Source organism: Staurois parvus, unplaced genomic scaffold (genome assembly GCF_062004578.1).
Source record: "Staurois parvus isolate SC_StPar_1 unplaced genomic scaffold, SC_StPar_1.0 ptg000886l, whole genome shotgun sequence".
Taxonomy (NCBI): Eukaryota; Metazoa; Chordata; class Amphibia; order Anura; family Ranidae; genus Staurois; species Staurois parvus.
The window spans coordinates 2,980,389-3,004,736 of NW_028318682.1; the positions used below are offsets into that span (position 1 = coordinate 2,980,389).

The 24,348-nt window shown below is 42.5% G+C and overlaps 1 protein-coding gene and 1 long non-coding RNA gene across 2 annotated transcripts in view; one reads left to right on the forward strand and one right to left on the reverse strand.

The window, feature by feature from the left end:
* LOC149442432 (WD repeat and coiled-coil-containing protein-like) overlaps positions 1-24,041 on the reverse strand; it is a 59,967-nt gene extending 35,926 nt beyond the window's left edge. Inside the window, exons 1-3 of the mRNA XM_089656096.1 lie at positions 23,916-24,041; positions 17,409-17,469; positions 11,513-13,427 (exon numbers count right to left, since the gene is read on the reverse strand). Of these exons, the coding sequence (XP_089512222.1) occupies positions 11,513-13,408 (1,896 nt within the window). The 5' untranslated portion in view covers positions 13,409-13,427; positions 17,409-17,469; positions 23,916-24,041. The remainder of the gene's footprint in view (positions 1-11,512; positions 13,428-17,408; positions 17,470-23,915) is intronic.
* Positions 7,005-10,629, forward strand: LOC149442433 (uncharacterized). Its single transcript, XR_016307193.1, has 2 exons — positions 7,005-7,151; positions 10,348-10,629. It is a non-coding gene; the product is annotated as an uncharacterized LOC149442433 (long non-coding RNA).
* Positions 24,042-24,348: the final 307 nt, after the last annotated feature.

A 24,348-nucleotide genomic window follows, 5' to 3' on the forward strand; every position in this document is an offset into this window, starting at 1 on the left:
TTCCCTTCCATCTGCCCAATGGCTCAGGGCCTTTTTTAAATCTTCTCGGGCAACGTGTGACGTCACAATTCAAACCCACTCCTGGAAGTATCCGAACCAAGAACTGAGCCGCCGTCCGTACTGCGCATGCACCTGCACCATGTGAAAGGGAACTATAAGACAGGGAGCAGAAGCATTCGCATGCCCTAAAGGAACCCTAGAAGGAAGGAAACAAGAAAACAGGCATGCTATGTTCAGGAGGAAGTGGGGAATACTTACTGCGAGCTCTTCCGCCCAAAGGGAAATTTATACCCCAAACTAAATGCAGAAAAATCCAGCACCTACAGGCATATCCAATATGCCGGGTTTACCAGGATACAAGTATGTCTGCCACTCTGGAGAGGCTGAACCAGAGTGGGAAAAAGACTAGCAGGTCCCAAAAGGAAAAAAAACATAAAGGTGGTACTGGATCGAGGATGGAAAAAAAGAACGCTGGGTAAGGGACAAATGCTACTAAGGTTGTCCTTCTGGAGGTCAAAGGGGGCAGAGCTGACCCCAGTTATGCTGTCATGAGCAGACCCAGGATATACTTTTTAAGCAGAGACCCTAGTGAATAAAATGGTGGGTGTTGCAATCTTTTTATGTCACATGGTCTCTGCACAGTGCTTTTTCAAACTAAATTTTTAGGATATAATACACTTTAATAAATTTTAAAAAACACACAAAAAACACAACATAATATCCAATGGTTTGATAAAAAAAAATAAAAAGGATGATGTTACGCCAAGTAAATAGATACCCAATATTTCACATTTTACAATTGCATGACAAGCTACAGTACTTTAATTTATCCATAGGCAACCCTTTAAAAGCTAAATAACACAAAAAACAGCGCAAAAATTAAATAAATAAAAATAATCACAAATAAATAAATGTCCGTGCAAAAATATATATATAATATTTCAAACATAAGTCCTTATTTTCCCAAAAGGATTTTCAAAACAATGTTCCAAAATGTGCTTCCACCTAATCACCACGTGAAAAATAATATTGACCGCACTCACCAGATGGAGGCGAGTAATAAGCCTCATAGGATATAAGGGATCCTATAGCCCCTCAGGAGGAACTCAAATCGCCTTCACCCTGCTTAGATACAGCAATCGAATCCACTCTACTTCTCCATGGAATCCTCAATAGTGTGCAAGGAAAGAAAGGCTACATAGTGTAATACTGCCACTCAATACCATATAAATCGATAGAATAAGGACACTCACATGTTTCAATAAAATAACAGGCCTTGTTTAATAGCCTCAAAGGCTTCAAAGGAACAAGTTTCCAAATTGTAAATATAGGGATCTCACGCTTTAAGGATCACTGTAGAGAATGACCAGCTTTCCACCTTCCACTTTGGCTGCTTGAACCGCAAAAGTCGGCATGCGTTCCAAATACCAGAAGTGACGTAGGCCAAGAAGACGGCAGCCCGGAAGTGCGTCAACGCGTTTCACCCCACCCACAGGGCGTTTTCAAGACGAAGGGTTTCAAAACCCTTTAAAAGCCTTTATAGTTTACCAGTTTAGAGTTACACAGAAGGTCTGCTGCTAGAATTCTCTCTTGCTATAATATTCGCAGAGATACTTCACATGTGTGGTGTGAACACTGTTTACATGCACGAGCGACTTGCGTACTTAAATTTTTTGTGACTATCTTTATGGCCATCACAAGGGATGAACAACATCCCTTGTGATAGCAGGAGCAGTGACAGGTGCTCTTTATGGAGACCCCAGATCTCTTATCTGCCCTTCAAAGCATCAGATCAAACCCAGATTGGTGTGATCAGATGCTTTCACAAGCCAGTAATGGCGAAACTGGACCATATAGATACATTCTGATTCTAGCTCATCTCTATGGTCAACCGGTGGAGCTACTGACTTCAGTTCTGGGCTCCCTGATGGGACAGGAGACCCCTGGCAGAAACCTTCCACCCCCCCTGTAAAAGCAATCCAGTGCCTAAATTAGCTGCTAGGATCGCTTTTACATCAAAACCCGTCTCCATCAGAAACAAACAAAAAATTCCAGGGTGATGCCTGTAGTTGCAGTTATCATCCTGATGTAACCCCTTCATCCTGGTGACGTATGGGTAAGATGCTGAGGCTGAAATAGTTAAGGCAGACCTTTTAGTACATCTAAAGTCATATTTTTTTTAGTTGTTGAAGGGAAAATGTTAAAACCACTGCGTTTTCCTCTGTGTTCCATTAGAAAGATTCTCCTTAATTTGCTGTCCTGTGCATTCAACATGAAGAACCCTCCAATAAGACAACTGTCATTGAAAAGAGTGTCCTCATTGATAGAATTCCTCTCCATGTTCTGGTTTTAAAACTTTGGATTTACCTCTAAATATGGATGAATGATAAGGAGATCCCATTAGAGAAGAGAGATAATGGGGATGCAAACAGCAATAAAAACCTGGCAATGGTTCCAACCCCTCACCCTAAACCTCTATCCAAATCTTAAAAAGAAAAAAAAAAATGTTTTCAGATATAAAGATAGATAGGGGTGCCGGCATGAAAGCTCATTTATTGAAGAGTGACAAAATCTGTATCCATAGAGAACAGCGCACACACACACCTCCCAAAGTATGACTACAAGTGTAGGATAGCCTCAGCCAGCTCCATTCTACATACTACGTCCCCTTTGTCGCACTTTGCCCTGCCAACCCAGACTTAGTCATACAGGACATTTATGGCTAAGCCCTGGGGGCTGGGCTTCACTGAAAAGTGAAATAACACTCTGAAGAGTGAGCTCAATAATAAAGACTCATATTTCTCAGAAGGGTGAACCAACAATCTAAAGGGTTAGCTCAATAACCATTGTGAATACAAATACAACATTCAATGGAAATATGAAAAACTAAAAAAATCTCTGAAAAGTGAAATAACACTTTGAAAAGTGAGCTCAGTAGTGAAGAAATGACTAATATCCCTCTGAAAGGTGAAACCAACAATCAGAAGAGCCAGCTCAGCGACCACTATAAATATAAGATCAGTATTAACCCCTTTGCGCTGGCTCCTCCCGGCCCTTTAGGAGTTTCAGAAGCTGGGAGGTGGGCGGGGTTTTAGGGTCATGTGACCACCGTGATTCGCTGTCACATGATTGGAAAAGGTCCCGATCGCAAGGGGAGATCGGGACCTTTTCGTTAGTCACGGAGATATGTGCTGGGAGCGCGCAGGGCACACGCTCTCAGCACATATGTATTTTCTAATGGCACGCAAATATGCGGTCGCTCAGCTTCAAGGCCCAGCCGCCGAGAGGCCGCATATTTGCGTGCGCTCGGGGTCTAGGGGTTAAATGACACAAAAGGTCCTCTGAAAAGTGAAACCCATGCAAAATAATAGTTCTCTGAAGAGTTTGAAACTGTATAAGCAGGATATCTTGATAATTCCATTCTCAACGTGTATCCTCCACAAACACAAAATTCTCTGAGGCTTTTCAGAGCATATGCGATCTCCACATGAGAAGCCACAAACAGCTTTTGTATTAAGCAAGGTAATCAATCTGCACAGTGGTACATAGGGTAATTGCTTGCCTCCCGATCTCTCACTCTGTGCTCAGAGCATATGTGACCCCCACATAAGAAGTCATAAACAGAGTTTGTATTAAAGCAGGCTGTTCCTCCACACTATTAGTAAATGGAGCAATCACTGGCCTCCAAATCACTCCCTCATTATTTGGCAATACATCAGCATCATATATGTAATGAAATGCAAATTACACCTCCCATAGTGTCCCAAATCTAAATTAAATTCATTTTTTTAAAAATGGTCAAAAACACAAACGAATGGCTTGAAAAAGTGGCATATAAAAGAACATATCCTTGGTAATGCGCACGCATGTGTAGTAATGTCACAGCCTCAAGCTTCACCCAAAATGTTTCATCAAAAATGACATCATCAGCAATAAAAATCTGACAGGTGTTCTAATCCCTCTCTGCTCTATCCAAAAAAATGTAAACTTTTGCCAGTAGTTATACTTTAAGTTAGGAAGACATACTGTACTTGCATAGAAAGTTTTCTTTTTTAAACCAGAGTTTAGTGTCACGTTAGGGTAAGCTGGACATTAAAGGATAAGTTCACCTTTCGTAACATGTTACACCCATATTCAGGCTCCCTTCCCCCCTGTTGTGACAGCACGCGGGGGGGGGGGGGGTTCTTCTCCCCCCACTAGCTGTCACGATTTTTAAAAAGTGGCAGTGTGGGGCTCCGTCCACCTGGCCCTGTCACTCATTCACAATATTCTGCGATTGGGAAAACTACAAGTTCCGACAGCCTTTCCGGCTGTCGGCTTGTAGTTCTCAATGAACTACCACAGTGTTGTTGAACACTGTGGTATAGAATTGATTCTTCCTGTCAGTGTGTATCTGTCTGTACGAGGTACAAGCACACAGATAATCTGACCGGTCTGCAGGAGACCTGCATGGCACCAATAATCTGTCGATCGCTGATGCAATGTTTTCCAGGCTCCTGCAACAACAAATAGTAAATGCATATTTTTTATTATCTGCACAAAAATGTGCAATTGTTATGGTTTGTTAAAATATGAACTTATCTTTCATAGAAGTATATGGGCTGTCCTTGCCAACATTTTCTAAAAAATGCTAGTTGCCTGACTGCCACTCTGATGCTATGGATTCAATAGATTCCAAGGCTCTGAATATAATGAGAAGAAATGACTATTGTAACATAACCGACCCAGACTGCGCTTGAGTACTTCCGTTAGAATAGCGCTTCCCCGTCCGAACACCGACACCAGACACCACAGCTGACCATACAAGACTAGACGACACCAGTCTTAAGTAAACCAGGAGGTAGTCTAGTTTATTTGCACACAGATACAAGATATATACACTCAGGGGACCATCCCCCCTCCCTGCATAATGACACAGGGCGGGGCAATCTACATTTAGTAACACCAGACACGCGGGTATTCAAACTTCACACCAGCAGACAGTCCCATCAGGAGAGAGGGCTGCTGGAGGCACCCCCACTACACTAATACACATAAACACATATATCCCACAAACAACAGAAAAATGGGATGCAACCACATGACATTAATTAACAACCCCCACCCCAACTATCTCCTAAACAATGTCTACACAGTCTGATACAAAGCCCACACAATATTAGGACAGATCAACCTGTACCCCTAATAGGCACAGGGTGATTTACACAGAAGAGGGATATGGGGAGCTGAGACGGGGTCTCCCCACCTCTCCAAAGTGAGATGGGTTCCATGGGCCCCCCACCCAAAGTGACTCCTGTCACAACTACTTGCTACATAATAATAATAATATTATTATGCTCGTTCCTGGTCAGATATTCTAATATTGAAGTGAGACACACCAGGCTTTAACCACTTCAAGTCTGGACACTTTAACCCCCTTCCTGTCCAGGCCAATCAGCGCTATCACACTTTGAATGACAATTGTGCGGTCATGCAACACTGTACCCATATGAATTTGTTAGCATTTTTTTGAGACAGATAAAGCTTTATTTTGGTGGTATTTATTCACCACTGGGATTTTTTTTTTTTGCTATATGAATGAAAAAGTCCAAAAAGTTTGAAAAAAAATGATTGCTTTTACAGCCTTTATGGGTGTAAAAGCAATCGGTGTAAAAAAAAAAAAAAAAATCTTCATGACCCCCCACAAGTAGTACAGTGTCACTATGGTAACACTGTACTGCTAGGGTGACAGTATGTAAAAAAAAAAAAAACTAAATCATAAATAATATAAAAATGTAAAAAATAAAAATTTTTGGTTATAAACTTTGCAAAATTTTATAAGAAAAACACTTTTCTCCTTCTCTCTGGCTGCATTCTTGCAGCCATTGAGAAATACTGTGTGAGCTGTGATTGGTCACAGCTTGTCACATGGTACAAGGCTGATGTGAATAGCCTTGTACCATGTGATCATTCACAGATTTCACACGTAGTAAGCAATGATGTCAGAAGTGACATCTTGCTTACTACTCTGCATGCGATCACTGATTGGCCAAACAGTGATCACGATTGGGACCTCACACAGAGGTCCCATACAACGATTGGTGTTCCACTGTGTCCGGAGGACCCAGGGAGCGAGCACAAGAAGGAGGTCGGGAGGCCATTTATAAATGGCCACCCGCCCCTGCACTGCTCCCGTCCAGCCGTTTATATACATGGGCCGGACGGGAAGTGGTTAATCTGACATATACAAAGTTCTCACCACATATAGCCATGTATAGAGTTCTAACAGCCCTCCTTAACAGCATACATCGAATTCTAACCCCCCTCTGCCCATCCTCACAGCAGCCACATACAGTTCTCATCACCCCTTCCCTGACAGCAGTCATAGCAATAGTCTGTAACGCTTGGAATCTTCTCTTGCATTCTGCATCATGTTACAGGAAATTGGCAACAAGTCACATGATGCAGAGCATAGGGGATGATGGGTTTCCATTTGACAGGCTGGTCTGAATTGAGGACCTTAGTAGTAGAATGTCCCAGACAACAGGGCACAGTTAACATTTACCATGGTAACCATGGATGCTGGGATTTGTCTATCCATTGCGTCAGGACATAGCACTTTCACATTTGTCTCCCCTCTGCCACTTGAAAGACTGTCCACTGTTTTCTCACATTTTTTGTAGTGAAAGACAAGACTGCCCCCGTTTCCAACCCACTGTGCAATATATTCTACCCGGCAGGCCTGGGCATTGTCACATGGACTATCACGGCGCATTTCGCTCTTTGCATATTAACTTCTAGGGTGCCTCAGGCAAAGCTGAAGGGACATATGAAGGTAAATGGCACGTGCGGACAGCTTAAGTTGTCAGTTATCTAACCCTGCTGGTTGCTTGGTAACCGTCACCGCTTTCTTCTCCAAGGTCATTTTAATACATCCCAGGCATGAAATATGTTTTGTACTTCAGGTAATCGTGTAAACAGAACTCATCGCAAGTCTTTTACTAAAGCAATCTTGAACATGTGATCAAGAGAACGTCTTTGTGTTTTCCAGCGAACATGTGATGGTAGTAACACAGCAGCCTCAGCTAATCTTGTTAGGTGTTAATCTTGGAGCCTCTCCTTCTGAATCAGCTGTAACCTCTTCTGAACCATGTCTGCACCTCCCAGATCAGGTAACACACGTTACTCAGAGACAACACACCACCTAGTACCGCCGATTTTATTTGCTTAGCCACAATAGTGATCTGTATGGGTTTCTTCATAATCTAAAAGCCAAAGGTGGCCATATAAGTTTCTATTCTAATGGTTACAGTTATCCAAAGAAGTCGGGTCCTGATGGGATCAGATACACGTATACATGGATGACATGTATCTGTCCCAAAGAGAACATGGATTGTTAGACTGTGATCTTTGAACACTGTCCTATGACATCAAATGGCTGGCCCTAAATCTGCTGAGAATATGAAGAGATTGAAAAGAGAGAGAGGAGGGAGGCAAAGTACCTAGAGTGCCATCATCCCAAACCAACAAAATAAAGAGACCTTCTAGAATGGCATCCAGAAATATAGAATCAAATAATAAGGTACATAAAATTTCCAAATCAGGGGTATGGTAGGCTTTTTTTTTTTAAACTACTTGTCCAAGGGACTAAATCTTGGCCCCAATCTACTTGTCCTTATAAACAATAAAATTAAGCAAAACCGTATTTAAATAAGGTCTTTATTGATAGCAGGAAGGGTTGATTTTTTTTTATTTAGGTAGAGGTACTGTTAGGAAAGTCTGGAGCTTTCAAAAAACAATAGGGGCTTTATGGCAAACATTTAGGGGTCGTTCACACCATGGTGCAGAGACGTCAGTTTTTCTGCACCAAGGGCACAACAAAATCAATTGTTCCCTATGTGCCCTGTTCACACCACAACACTAGTGTCACATGACGATTTATTCTGTGCAGGAATCTGCAACTTGTATTACTCATTGAAGCATTCATGAGTACTGCTGTAAACTGATGTCTCTGCAAGTGAAATCTGCGTGTCAGTTTCCATCATTTTCTAGGCACGTACGGTGTGAATGACCCCTTAATATTTTGAAGGCTCGGTTCACAATAGTGCCATTTTGCGGGCTGCAGCAAAAGTAAAGTGCACTTTACTTTTTTTATTATTATTATTTTTATACTGTCACTTTAAAAAATTTTTTTTCTTTTGATAACTTTTATTGCTGTCACAAGGAATGTAAACATACCATCCCTTGTGACAGCAATCGGCATGTGACAGGTATTCGTTATGGAGAGACCTGGGGTCTATAAGACTTGTAAAGCGCTGCGCAAACTGTTGGCACTATATAAATCCTGTATAATAATAATCCCTCTTCTGCCCTTAAAAGCATTTGATCACACCAACATCAGTGTGATCAAATGCTTTCCATTTTTAAAAATGGCGCAGTTTACATTTGGGTAAACCAGAAGTGAAGTGATGTAAGGTAATTGTTTTCGGTTCCCTATATAAGAGGCGCACAGAGTTTGTCCACCTCTATGATCAACAAGTGGAAGCACCAGCTGGTTGATGGGGTTCCCCGGTGGGACGGGATAGCCTGTTAAAGCCACAGAAGGTGTTGGGGGGCGGGGGCGTTTAAACGCAATCCAGCAGCTAGTTAGCCACTAAAATTGCCTTTTACAAGGGAGCTGACTGTCAGCTCTAAAAAGCAGTATCATGCAGCTGTGGGCATCATCCTGGTATAACCACTTGAAAAGCAAACCCTGCTGCTTTAGCAGGGCTAAATGTAAAGAAAAAAAATCTGCCAGACGCCTGGAACTGCATGTTCTTGGTGCCGCGTGATATGATTTGTACATCCCTGCAGATGTTAATCAATTCATACAAAAGTTAAAATAAATAATCACACAATGCTCAATTTAGTGTTTCTTATTTTTGATTAATTGCACTATAGTGAGTGTCCCATTTCACAGGTAGCAGTCTAGGCATTTCGCAGATAGCGTCACTTCATCAGGGCCCACTAGCTAGTCCCCTGTGGAGAGGAGGGTAGCTTTAGATTGATGAAACCATATGATGCCATAAGTACTTGTGAAGTGTTTGTAATTAGGGGATACCGCTGACCTGTTGTCATCTGATATGTGGAGGGGGTATTCAAATGTTTTTTTCATTTTTTGTATTTATTTTACTATAGACCAACTGTGAGCACTATATTGAGATCAATGGAATTGCATGGATGTCTTCTAACCCTTTCACTGTTGTTCCTGATGAAGTGTAGCCATCTGAAAAAATAAAAAAAAGGGGACAGATTCTTCCATCCACAAAATTGAGGGGGATAGAGGAATCCTCCCCACAGAGGCAGTGGGGTTTATTTTCTAAAACTAAAGAATGCAAAATTTGGTGCAGCTCTGCATAGAAACCAATCAGCTTCCACGTTTTATTGTCAAAGCTTAATTGAACAAGCTGACGTTAGCAGCTAATTGGCTACCGTGAACAGCTGCACCAGATTTTGCACTTTTCAATTTTAGTAAATCAACCCCATTGTATTCTGACAGCAGAGACTCTCCCTTGTCAGAATGCATGGATCAGCTGCTGACCCAAAACATTTTGTTGTCCCATTAAACAGAAGTTCATTGCTAGAGCGGGTGCGGCCATATATGGAGTAAAATTCAGCCGGTCCTGCTGAACCAGTTGAATTCGATCCATCTGTGACCAGATTGGGTAAAGTGCAAATATATAGGTGGTTTCTGTAGCTGGTCAAAAAAACAAACAAAAAAAAAAACCCACTGTATTGAGTTTTAATTAGACTTTAATTATATCCCTGGGTGCCATCCTAAAAATGTCCCAGGTTTTTACTTTGTTGTACAGAATTTGAAGGGATATAAGAAAAATCTTCACTAATGTAATCATTGCATTACTCAGACTGTGTTTTTGCTTGGCTTGGGAGACTGTATTTTGGCGTACAAGATGGGAAAAGATCACTTCCTTAGCTACAACAAAAAAGGAACAAATTCTTAAAAACTGTGGGTGCGGGGAGAAGATCCCCTATCTACTGTCAAAGGGAGGAATGGATCACGGGAAGAGGGTGCAGGAGCGGGAACATGTTACATGTTCCACCCTAACTACGGGTGGAACATGTAACATGTTCCAAAGGTGAACTTTTCCTTTAAATTCACTTACGGTTTGGTAACTTGCTACCTCTGCTGGACGTCTGTTCCAAACATGCACTACTCTTTTGGTAAATATTACTTTCTATGATTTAATTAGAACTCTATTCCAGATAGTTTGAAGTCATGCCCCTCAGTTCTTGATCTTCTCTTCATATATAAAGTACTGCCTACCACGCAGCTCAGTCAGGTGGATGACACCACTTTCTTTGCTACAGGTAATGCATACAGATGTGTCATCCCCTCAACCCCAGCATACTGACTGAACATTACAGGAGCAGCAGCGCAACAATGTGGTCTCCTCTCTGCATACACTGCTCTTTCCTCCAATCATAATGTTCCATGTGAGCGCAGCATATCTGACTGACTCCCAGTATTGCCCCTGAGCTGTTTTACAAGTGACTGCAAGTAGCTGAAACCAGGTCATATTTTGATTGTATTCACTTGTTCATTTAAAAAAAATGCATTCAATGATTTATTAAATTATTCCACCACTGCAATGTGTCTTTTATATTTGCCTGGAGTTCAGCTTTAAAGAGCAATTGCAGGTATGGATATTTTATACAAAGTTATATTGTTCCAGCTTGGACCACTGTAACTATGTATATTCCATACCTGGCTGATGTCCCTGGAAAATGGAAATCAATGAAGTGAACACTGCTACTCCAGTGACCTCCACTTGCTTCTGGGTAGTGGGTTTAGTGGCTAGCCTGCTACACTCTAAACAGGGAGGTCGGTCGCTCAGCACAAGAGCAATTCAAAGAATGCCTTGTGCCTTCTGAATGAACACAAAGTGTTCTCTGATTGGACGATCTGAAGAGGTGGGGCGGCGATGTCATGTTATCTACCTCATCCAATCAGAGAACGCAATGTATTCTCTGAATGGCACCCATGCCAAATGGATGACCTCCTGTGTTCACAATGCAACAGGCACGGGACCTGGAAGCAAGCAGAGATCACTGGAGTAGATGTGGCTACTTCAGTGATTTACAACTTTCGGGAGCATTGGCCAGGTATGGTATATACTTAGTTACAATGGTCCAAGCTGTAAAAATATACCATACCTGCAATTCATATTTAATAAAATAAGATCAAATTACTGAAACCGAAATTGGAACAAGTATATAAAAGGTTTCCTAAATTTTATGTCTGACGGAACTGTACTTTGATATTATGTTGTCTTTCAATGATAGAGTCAGTAAAACACCTCACACTGTTTAGGATTTATGAGGTTCACTACTGGAGTATAGTAGTTAATCTTTGACCTTTTAAGCCTACTTCCTCACTTTCCACCATCAAGTAATCCATTCATTAGGTAAAAGTCAATCACACACTCAAGCAGTCCGTTTCACATACCAAACAGTGATTACATTATGGCATTACCTGGCATATTATGGTGACAAATGGTGCGTCTTTAGATGATGGATACGAGAAATAGGATTTTTTTCCATTCTGTGCAAACTCAGTAAGATCTGAGAGGCGCTGTTGTAGATTGGTAACGTTGCTGCACAAGCGCTCTAGATTACGTGACATGTACAGAATGTCTTGATCGGACAATGGAGTGCTGTTAGGTGGATGATGGTTTATTCTGCGCTCCATTTTCGGTGAAGTTGGCCTGCTTGAAGGCTTCCGGTGCGCTTCCAAACCCAGGGTCACAGACCGATTTTTCGGCTCTGTGTCCAAGTTGTGCACAGTCACAGTGTTCTTTTTATCCTCAAAGTCGCTAGCGCTTGATGTTGGACTTTGGTCATAGTTATAACTGCGAATCTCCTCTATCAGTTGTTTCTTACTAAAGCCCTGGCGCCCAGAAGTACCTCCTGGAATCAACAGCTCTCGGCAAGGAAGGGGCTGCTCATCCTTATATAAGCTATCCACATACTTCTTCTTCCCATGTAAAAGTACAGAAGAGTTGTAGCTTGAATGTGCACTTGCTATATCTGCTACTGATGATGTGGAGGAGTCTTCATCAAACATTACCTCCTTCACCATTAAGCGGATGATGTACTTGTCGGAACTTGAAGATGGCAGAAAAGCCGGGTCGCAAGTTTTCTGCCTCCCGACTAACACCAGCAACATTTTATCCGTTAGGAAATACAAGCCTTTGGGTCGCTCGTTCTTCTCCAACTGGATCTGCTGTATGTTAGGCATGTTTGTTGAAGTTAATGAATACACAAGGACATGGCTACATGTGTTGGAGGCAACAGCTACAATATGAGCTCCAGGGTCAAAGGCCAGGATATCTGGAACCAGAATTCCAGGGATGCTTACTTTCCGTGTAGAAGTCACTTTCTTCTCAAAGTTCACAAGGATAAGGTGAGAGGAGTCCTGTCCACTTCCTGTTATGTAGTCCTTGTGTTTGAGGTTAAGAAGTGGACTCAGTTCAGATTTCGAATGGTTGACCAAGATATGTGTTAGGTCAACAGTTCCTGGAGAAGTGACTGGGGAATCTAGGGACAGAGAGGTCCCAGAGTCTGTTGACTTCCGTCCAACGTCTAAAGAAAACTCTTCATCCATGAGCAGAAGGCCAGGCTGAGCAGAAAAGGAAATTTCAGCAGCAGCTGGTACATCAAATGCAATACCAGCATTTAATGCACATATCCTATCCAGAGGAAGCTCTGTGGCTACTGCAACCTGGGAATCGACAGTTGATTCGATAGCACAAATGTACCCACCAACATCAAAGATGGGACAAAAAGTACAAGGGTTAAGCAATTTGTGTTTGCTGTCCCAAATGTAGGAATGAAGGGCGCTACTAATGGCGACAACTAAACGACTTCCATCTTTAGTCCAGCATGCACAGTGCACAACTCCAGTGCTCTTGATGTCAGCTTTAACACTTGTATTGTCAGTGCGCACAGAATATAAGACCGAGACATCTCTCTTGGTTAATATGACCAAAATGTCTTTACTTGGATGCCATATGCAGCCTTGTGGAAGCACAGGAAGGGGATCCCCAACTTCACAGGTCTGAGAAACCACCAACTTGTTCTTTTCCACATTGTTATAATACAGCTGCCATACAGTGACATGTTTCTTATGCTGAACAGCCAGCAGAGCTGGAGTGTCCTTTGTGTGAGCGGGGCCCCAGTACAGGCCATGCACATGCTCAAACTGGCCAATGACAACAGAACTTCCGAACTTTGGGTCATCATTTTGTAGGTGTAAGGCTGTTAGGATGACTTGCTTGCCATCAGTCCAAGCTAATCCATGTACTGGGTGGATGGCTTGGTACAATGCATTGAGGCCACTTCTCAGAAGCTTACCCTTTCCTAACTCCATACTTCTTTACACAGGGCATCTGTAAATTAAAAAAAAAAAATAATATATCAATGAATGAATATACCTTATAGAATTTTCCACTTTTAAAACAAACAGCTGTTTAGTCAGCAAGTCTAGCTCTTTGCAAAGTATGATTATTCTTTGAACTAAATGTCAGAGGTGAGATGCCCACCCTCAACCACCTCCCTCCCCCCATTTTTGTTGGCATTGCACTTAACGAAAAGGCTCTATTATGTTATGATGTTTCACACAAACTCAGAAATCAGTACGTTGTCATCATATATTCAGGCAGTCAGCACAGCAGCAAATGACATACTCCAGATATCATCTAATCTCAAACTCCTAGGATGGAAATTCATGCTTGAACAAATTAAACCGAGATACATGGAAATGGGTGCAAGTGTTAACACCCCCCCCCCCCACCTTGCATGAGTTAAATGCATATTTGGCTATGGGGTAAGGAATAGGTGGAAATATTTACTTTATTCCTTCCCAGCATTCCTGCAGTGTAAGAGATGATGGCGAAGTTCTGCCAACATTCTGGCAGTGCAAGGTGTGAAGGAGGACCCCCTGCTTGGGTAAATTTAAAGGTAGCCTGCAGTAGGGATTTAAATGGTGGGCTTCCACATTTATGATGATTTATAAATGAATATTCAGATTCTGGCATAAGCACACTTTTTTTAAAAAGCACTCTTGGTTCTCATTGTTTCCATCTCTCCCACTGCAGATTTAACAAAGCATCTGAAGCAACAATTTCCATGGTGCTCATAGTAGCAAATCAGAAACCTTCCATACAACAATGAAAGCCGAAATGTATTTGGTTACTGTGCAAAAGCAATAAAAACCTTTGTAAAGCAAATTATAAGACTGCCATGGTGCACTAGAAGGTAGCCAAAACTAGAAGCTGGCAGCCGGACATGACTGCTGTTGCACAGGTGTAGTGACCAATAATCACTACATGTACTTTAATTTAGGTATATAGAATCAATAAAAAACCCCCCACACATTTTAGCTTTATATGATGGTATCAACACAAATCTTCTATTGAACTATACAGAAAGACTATGTTGTATCAAACCTATGTCAATACCCATGTGCATCTTAATGCGTGTGTTACCTTCTCTAGTGAAGGGACAGTTTATATAGCCCTGTCTTTTATACAAGAAGAAGAATAAATTGGATTTGTGATGGAACATATTTCAAGAAAGAAATGCTGTACTTTACCGTATTTTAGTGCGGAGATTTCTGTTGTCCACTCAGCATAACTTCACAGTGACCCTGTCATCACAGGGTCACTTATAACCTAAGCACGGGACAGCCTGTAGCAGAGCATCTATTTTTACCTACTTACCCTTCTGGCACCAATGTCTTCAAACTGGTGCTTTGTGGTTTCCCTGCTGCTGCATGTATTCAACACTTCTGGGTGTGTCTTGCTACCCCCACCCCCCCAACTTGTATGTCCTATAATATGATTCGGTGAGAAGCAATTTAGCAAGTGATGGAAGAGGCAGGTAATCACATTCCTTCTGTACTGAAATGTACTGTAATTGTGCAGTCTCCCTTATATTGTAAAGCGCTGCGCAAACTGTTGGAGCTATATAAATCCTGTATTATAATAATATTCACATACCTAGAATGTGCAATACCTGCAACAGCTAGGGGAACACAGAGCCCCAGACACAAGCTACCAGAAAGGTAAGGATATATGATCTCCTTTTACATGCTGGAATTAAAGGAGAGTTACTTTAATTACTTTATGTTCTCTAGTGAACTCTAAGAGAAATGATGAGTATACATGTGGCCGACTGCAGTTAAAGTGGTTGTAATTCTATGCATCCTATGCATTAAGGTGAAAAACCTTCTGTGCCTGTGATCCCCCCCCCCCCCAGCCTCCCCTTATACTTACCTGAGCACCATTGTGGTCTTGTACTGTGCACGGGAGCAGCAGCTCTCCCAGCTCTGTACCTCCTCACAGGGCAGACTGACAACAGTGGGAGCCATTGGCTTCCGCTGCTGTCAATCAAATTCTGTGACGAGGGAGCGGAGCTCAGGGGGGAGTCGGCATGAGTGTACCCATAGGAAGCAGCTACCTATGGGGGCACAGGATGAAGAGGAGGAGCCAGGAGCACTGGCAGGGGATTTGAGAAGAGGATGTTTGCAAATCCATTGAACAGAGCATGTAAGTATGACATGCCTGTTATTTTAATTTGAAAAAAAAAAACACCACCACAAAGCTTAACAATCACTTGTAAGCAGAGTGGATTTGATTTAAATCACGATTTAAATCACTAGTCAGTAAGGCTTGATTTAAATCCTAGTTTTCTACATAGACTAATTCTTGCTGGTATAACCTTATTATGCAAGTAGATGAAGATTTTTAGAACAACAACTTTTCATATTAGTTTTTTTATCCCCAGTTTAATAGGTTAATCATTTATATTTGGGCAACTTTTTGTACTTAGGAAGGAGAAAAATAATCATTACCTTAATAACAATTTAAATAGATTTATTCAACTGAAACAATAACATTCCAGCATATGTTATTTGCTTAAACATCCATGTTTGTTAACTAATTTGGCTAAACAAAATCTATATATTTTAAGAAACTTAGACTGTCAGCCCCTTCCTCCTCACACTTAGTTTCACTTTCTTCTTGTGCAGATCTATTCCACTCCAAACAATCAGAAAAATATTGTTTCTATTCTATTCACTGAACTTCTTGAAACTTAGCACTGAAGGGGTTGATTCTGTATTCATAGGTTTGTAGAAGTTAGGATTAAGGTCTTTTTCTTAACTCTGTTCATGTTATAACATTTTTGCTGTGAAGAAGAGGCATGTGAGTCAAATTCAGTTTTGAGATCTGCAAAAGTAAACCAAGCATCTGTGATAATATCTTGTAGGCAGAGAAACTGCCCAATAATCTTACAAAAACCTCTGGAAGAGCATGACATTGTGAATGGATTAATGGCATTTATTTACCAAAAAAATTAAAGCTATACAGCCTTATTCTACATAATAAAAAAACTAATCTTTATTTCATGATGGAACAACCTTTGGATGGTAATATATTTTCCTCAAAAAGCATTTTATTCAAAAAAATCCGATTTTAAATCAAAAAAATCAGATTTAAATAAAAAAAATCTGATTTTTTTAAAATTCTTTTTAAAAAATCATTGATTTTTATCCACCCTGCTTGTAAGTATGTGCAAACAAAATCAATAAAATGTCAATTCTTTCAAATAAAGTTGAAAAACCCACACATGTGCAGTGAGCTCCCCTCACCCTTTAGCAACTGAGCTCAGCACTGTGCATGGTTTTAGGAAAGAGATCCCACTGCTGTTATGTTGGGAATAAGCCTCAAAGTAGAATGTGCCCTACCTTCTAAGCAGGATGGGGCTGATCGCCAGCAATGGGAGTTTTTAGGCCAGGCTTCGGGGTCACTTTTTATGGCCTACTGGTATGGATTTAATCTAAACAAAGTTTTTCTAAGTTGTATAATGTATTTTTAACCTATTGGGCCCTTTGGCTGCATAGTCAATTTTATTCAAAAAAGGTGAACTAAGCCATTAATCAAAATACTAAAATTTAATCTGACGGGAATGCAGGCAATCCTTCCATGAATGTTCCCAGTACAGAAAAGGTGAATTATCTAGAATAATGTTTTAAATCCTTTCAACAAACATAGTTTCCTGGAATTGAATTGTTTTTTTTTCTTCCTCTAACAAAACTGGGGCATCACTTTAAATAGTTTTAAACCTCTTAATTGTAACAGCTTCTAAAATGAAGAATGCAGGTGGAGGGGACTGAAAGCAAAAGTTACAAAGCAGCACATCACAATGTCACACAATAATAAGAGGATGTAACGTAGCTAACTAAAATCAAGACTAGCCTTGTACCCTATGTAGCATCTCCACTTACTATAAAGATGTTGGTGAATGGTGATGTTTAGCTCAGCAAAGAAAAATGAGAGAAATGGAAATTAAAGAATTCATTCACTTGCCTATTACAGGGCGCAGACTGATGATACCTTCAGGTAAACCCTGCTCTGCGCACGTTGCCACCTGTGGAGAGAGATGCAGGCCGGTTATCATGGCAGGAGATAAGTCCTTCTGCATTAGCATCACTTGACAAGGAGGATGCACTAAGCCTATTAAGCCATCTGGGGATTTTCCTATCATGAAAGGGAGGGGATGGGAACACCACAGTATAAAAAAAACAAAACAAAACCAAAAACGTAAAACAACAAATCAGATATACTCTTACAACAATAAGTGGCAACAAATTATTATTAGAGAGTATTTTTATAGTGAAAACAGTTTGCACAGACCTTTACACTATACAGAGAGACTGTATAGTTACAATGCAATTCAAGGCGAGAGCTAGGAGGTCCTGCTTGTGAGAGCTTACAATCTAAAAGGAGAGGGCAAGTGGTATACAAGGTAGTAACTGTGAGGGGATGATTAAATTTAAGTAGAATTCAGTTTATTGGTACAGGTGGGCTAGGTTTACCTGAAGAGAGGATTTTTCAGGTATCGACTAAAGGTGTACAAAGTAGGAAATATCCTAAGAGATTAGGGTAGGGAGTTGCAGAAGAAAGGAGAGGCTCTGGAAGAGTTCTTGAGGTGAGCATGGGAGGAGGTGACAAGGTAGCTAGACAGCAGGTCTTGGGAGGAGTGAAGAGGACAGTTTGGGTGATATTTTTAGATAAGGCTGGTGAAGTAGCTAGGACAGAACTGTTGGCAGCTTTGTATGTTGCTAATATGTTAAATGTTATTTGTCAGGGCAAATGGAAGGGGGAGGGGGGGACGACTGAGCGGCATTAATTTACTTGATTATATGACACTCTCTATCAGATGAGCGATCACAAACTATTCATGGCAGTGAAATTGACGTTTTTACCCAGATTTCTCTATCATGCCAGGGTCTTACCTATCCCATCCTACCAATTCCGAGCTGAATCTTATAATTTGTCTGGAAGGATAGACTTCCCCCTTCTACACAAATACTACCAGGCAGTCCATCTCATCCAACTGGCGCAATGGCAATCCACTAAAGCAGGGGTGAGCAACTGTGGCCCTCCAGCTGTTGTAGAACTACAAGTCCCATGAGGCATTGCAAAACTGACAGTTACAAGCATGACTCCCAAAGGCAGAGGCGTGATGGGACTTGTAGTTCACCAACAGCTGGAGGGCCACAGTTGCCCACCCCTGCACTAAAGGGACCCCGCTTGTGGGTCTCAATGAAAACATAACAATTTAGAATGGCAAACTTCTTTGGCTGTGCTGAAAGCACTAGGGGGTGTGAGAACATGCCCTATTATCAAACATTCTTCCCAAGGCTACTATTGATACTAGGTAACCCTATGTTTCTCTCAACCTATACCAATTCACAAGTCTTTATTACCCGGCTTTATCAAAGATAGTACATAACCACTATCACTCATTTCCTTACAGACTTGGGCTTTACCCCACCAAAGACTCTCATGGAAAAACAAACTCAACTCTAGGAACATTTTTCAATATCTCCAAAATATAATTTCTTGCTTTCACTAATGCACAACAATACTGACCTATCTTCCCATACGGGCTTTGAGGAAGCCCTACTGAACAAACAAGGCCCAAGCCTCGTTACACAGGTATATTTTCTCTTGCTCATACAGACTACAAGCACCTCCCACCTCTTTCCATCTTTATGCTCTCCAACAGCATAGAGACTTGCATAGGAACATGAGGCAGGAGAATTGGAATTGGATGTGGACCAAATATTTTGCCAAGGCTTAAGTGGATGAGGTAAATCTACTTCTCTGCTTCTACCTAGTATTCATGCAAAGCTCCTTTGTGATTCCAATTCAATCCCCCTTATGCCTCAGAGGTTGCCAAACAGAAGGCTCATTGGGCACACTTTGTAGGACTGGCCAAAAGTAAAACATTTTTTGGATCAGGGTCTACCAATTGATCTCTACAGTCACAGGCAGGTCTTCGTAAAGATACCTACAAGCTCTTTTAAACAAGACACCCTTCTTCCCCCCCCCCCCCTTTCTTCGTCCTTCTCTGGGGTTGAGGAACCTGGATTTGGTACAGCAACCTTTATTTCTTTCCTATCCCTCTCCTAGCCTTACCTATCCCTTTTCCAAAAATCAGCAGTGGGAACCACTAATCTGGCTACCTTTTGTTTTTAAGACGATTCCATCTCCGTTACAGTATAAAGTAGGGATGCGTCAATACCCTTTTTTGATCGGCGAGTACAAGTACAGATACTTTCGGTCAAGTACTCACAGATACCGAGTACCGATACTTTGAGGTGCGATTTGCGCCAATACAAATTGTATAGACACAAATTGCACCACAAAAAATAGCATGCGATTTGAACATTAATACAATTCCTGTCCAAATTGCATACGGTTTCCCCACTGCTCCTGTGTGAACCCAAGCTTGTCATAGTTCATACAGGAGCAGTTTGGGAAACCTCCCTGCACTGATCCCATGATGTCGCAGAAGGAAAAAGCTGGGGATTTGAAATCCCCGTGGCTTTCTCTCCTCACAGTGCAGAGATGACAGTACGGGCTAGACCAGCAATGGGCAAACTACGGCCCGCGGAGCGTGATACTGTCAGGATGGCTGTCAGGATGTGTGTAGGCGGGGCAGCGTGACGAACGCGAGGGGAGCTAGGCTCCTCTCACAGTCCGCCCTGAAGACCGGTGTAGCATGAAAATCTGTCTCCTATGGGGATCTGTCCCCCTTGACGTATCTGCGCATGTGCCGGAGATCGCCGATTGGCTGCTAATGCCTGAAACTGGCACATGCGCAGATACGTCGAGGGGGACAGATCCTCATAGGAGACAGATTTTTATGCTACACCGGAACGGCGCGGGAACACGGCGAGAGGAACGCGTGGAGCAAAGGTAAGTGAATTGACACAGGGGGGACTTGGGGACTTAATATGGGGGATGAATTAATATGGGGAATGAATTACTATAGGGGGGATGAATTACTATATGGGAGATGAATTACTATAGGGGGGATGAATTACTATAGGGGGGATGAATTACTATAGGGGGGATGATTTACTATAGGGGGGATGATTTACTATATGGGGGATGAATTACTATATGGGGGATGAATTACTATATGGGGGATGAATTACTATATGGGGGATGAATTACTATGGGGGATGAATTACTATATGGGGGATGAATTACTATATGGGGGATGAATTACTATGGGGAATGAATTACTATGGGGAATGAATTACTATATGGGGGATGAATTACTATATGGGGGATGAATTACTATGGGGGATTAATTACTATATGGGGGATGAATTACTATATGGGGGATGAATTACTATATGGGGGATGAATTACTATATGGGGGATGAATTATTATGGGGGATGAATTACTATGGGGGATTAATTACTATGCTTACTATGGGGGAATATTACTATACTTACTATGGATGACACATACACATCATTCATCTACTCTTGGTCCGGCCCCCGGGTCCAATATATGAACCCATTGCGGCCCTCAAGTCAAAAAGTTTGCCCACCCCTGGGCTAGACAGCTTTTGATTGGTCAGCACTGCCATGGTGCTGAACAATCAGAAGCTGTCTAGCTAGTACTGCACCGCACCCCTGCCAATACATTACAGTGGTGTGAATGGACCCTTAAAAAATAACTAAAAGCAAAACCTTTTTGAGTGGAAAGTGATTAGAACACCCGTCAGTTTTAATTGCTGTCTGTGTCCCCATTAGTAATATTCACCCCCTCTATTTATCCTGTTTACTAGTGGTGCACCGAAATGAAAATTCTGGTGCCGAAACCAAAAATTCAAAATGCACTTGGCCGAAAACCGAAATGCGTAATTTTTTAAAATGAATATACATTTTTTGGAAAAAACTACACTTTGATTAAAAAAAAAACAAAAAACAATATATACCTCAATTTTTTAAAATATGAAAGAGGATGTTACGGTGAGTAAATAGATACCCAACATGTCACGCTTTAAAATTGCATATGCTCATGGAATGGCGAAAAACTGCAGTACTTAAAAATCTCCAAGGGTGATGCTTTAAAAATGTCTACAGGTTAGCAGTGTAAAGTTACAGAGGAGGTCTAGTGTGAGAATTATTGCTCTTGCTCTGATGTTCATGGCAATACTTCACGTGTGTGGTTTAAACACCATTTACATATATGAGCATGGCCTACGTATGCATTCACCACTACGTGCAAGTGCGGGGGGACGGGGGCACTTTAAACTTTTTTTTTTTTTTAATGTATTTAATGTTTTTTGGGTTTTTTTGCACTGTCCCTTTTTTAAAAAAAATGTTAATCACTTTTATTCCTATCACAAAGAATGCATGCATCCCTTGTAATAGAAATAATTAGTGACAGGTCCTTTTTATGGGACCCCACATCTCTCCTCTGCAATGTGAAGAATTAGATTAAAAAAACTGGAACTGGAAGAGACATCGATCCGGTCCTCCAAGGGCATAGAGATGAGTGGTGGCCATCTTTCCTTCACTCATTTCTATGCACAGCACCAGGATCATTTGATGGTTTCTCAGGTAAGGCTGAGAACTACGGAGCGGTGGCCGGTGGTGGTAGCGGCGACAGCCGGGAAGAGGCAGTGGTTTTTCGGCACCTGTATCTGTGTTTTTTTTCCATAACGGCCAAAAAGGGGTGTTTTCGGCCAAAGCATTTCGGCCACTGAAATTTCGGTGCATCCCTAGTAAAGAAAATGCTAAATTTTGAGTTGTCTCCAGGAAAAGTAATAGAGAGGTAACCTTCCAATGGGGACACTGGTGACCTGGGAGGCTCCAAGGGATTCCCTTAACTTGCAGGAATTTCCTTTCACTTCCGGTTTGGCAATGAGACAGGGAGTGAAGGGAAATCTCAGAAATGGGGGACAGATGGTGAAAACAAAAAATCTGACAGGGGTTATAGTCCCCCCTTGCTCTATCCAAAATGGGGGGGGGGGGGGGAGAATTGCCTGTAGTTCTACTTTAACCAGCACTGGAGAGCGCAACATCTTTATGCAGGAGCAGTAATTATTTCTGCACTTCTGTTACTTTATTTGTATACAAACATTTAAATGACATCATTACATTACAATTGTTTCCTCATCTTTTCTGGCACTGGTGACGTAGCCTCGGGATCATAGCTGTCCCCTGTGAAGGCTACATCACCAGTGCCTCCAAGTGAGATCCCATGTGTAAAATGCAAGGTCTTGGGGAAAGGGCTTTTTTATTCTTATTGTTTATATGTTGACAGAACTTCAGCATCCTGATTGTCATGTGGTGTAATGCTGCTCATGTTACCATAGTCATGGCAACATATAAATGATAACAAACAGCACCAGATCTCATACAGTGAATGTGCAAGATCTGGCACTGATGTCATCGGGAGCCAGGCAGAGAATACAGCTGGCCATACACAACTGGTGCCAAATCTGCGGCACTTTGGCACTTATAATGTGACTCTTGGGGCCCCTAAACACACTAATCTGTGTTTCCTTATTGCCCTGTTGGGAGTGATTTCTAGTCTCAATATTCCCATTAACAACTATAGCCTTTTCACAGTCTCTGGCCGCCTTAGGCGACTCGGTCCCTGGCCGCCTCCGGCACCGCGTCCCTGGCCGCCTCCGGCACCGCGTCCCTGGCCGCCTCCGGCACCGCGTCCCCGCTCCCTGGCCGCCTCCGGCACCGCGTCCCCGCTCCCTGGCCGCCTCCGGCACCGCGTCCCCGCTCCCTGGCCGCCTCCGGCACCGCGTCCCCGCTCCCTGACCGCCTCCTGCACCGCGTCCCCGCTCCCTGACCGCCTCCCCGCTCCCTGACCGCCTCCTGCACGGCCTCCCCGCTCCCTGACCGTCTCCTGCACGGCCTCCCCGCTCCCTGACCGTCTCCTGCACGGCCTCCCCGCTCCCTGACCGTCTCCTGCACGGCCTCCCCGCTCCCTGACCGTCTCCTGCACGGCCTCCCCGCTCCCTGACCGTCTCCTGCACGGCCTCCCCGCTCCCTGACCGTCTCCTGCACGGCCTCCCCGCTCCCTGACCGTCTCCTGCACGGCCTCCCCGCTCCCTGACCGTCTCCTGCACGGACTCCCCGCTCCCTGACCGTCTCCTGCACTGCCTCCCAGGTCCCTGACTGCCTCTGGCACCGCGTCCCTGACCGTCTCCTGCACCGCGTCCCCAGTCCCTATATTATACTAACCATATACAGTATATATAAATTATAATACCAGCCTATATATAATATAAATACTACTACTAGGCTATATACAGCTATTTACTATATCAGTGCTATGCAATCTCTAGGCGCCCAACTGTTAGACAATCCCCAGACTGGACTGTGAATGTATAGGCAGGCTTCTACCCCTCAGTATTGGGCACACACAGACAGAATGAACCCGCCGTGTCCTTCGGAGACGTCTACACCTCCCGGTAACAGCACACGGTCACACAGGCTCACACACACTCACAGGCCCCGCCATAACCCCATCTCACCCACCACTGTACACCTCCACCGTCCGTACAATTCCTTCCCGGGCGCCGACGTCACCGGCAGCATACTGCCTCCCAATTGGCTGCTTGTTTCCTCGCCCACACATTTTCCGTACAGCAGCGTCCTCCTGCCTGCCTCTTAGCAACAGGGGCTATCTTCACTCAGCTTAATTGACACCGGCGCAGCGTGAACAAGAGAACAACACAGCATTAGTGTGTGATGATATTTTTGCAATAAATGTTACCATTATATAATAGTCTATAATGTTGTTTTCTGCTGTATTATTTGTTTATTCATAGTGCTGCCTTTATTATATGTTACAATATGGAGTAATGTCATTATAGTACAGAAGTAGTGAGCTACCTATTATGTATCAATGGAGGATTGAAATTAGTACCTTGTATAAAAAAAATGAAATTTAAATAACTCCTTGGAATCC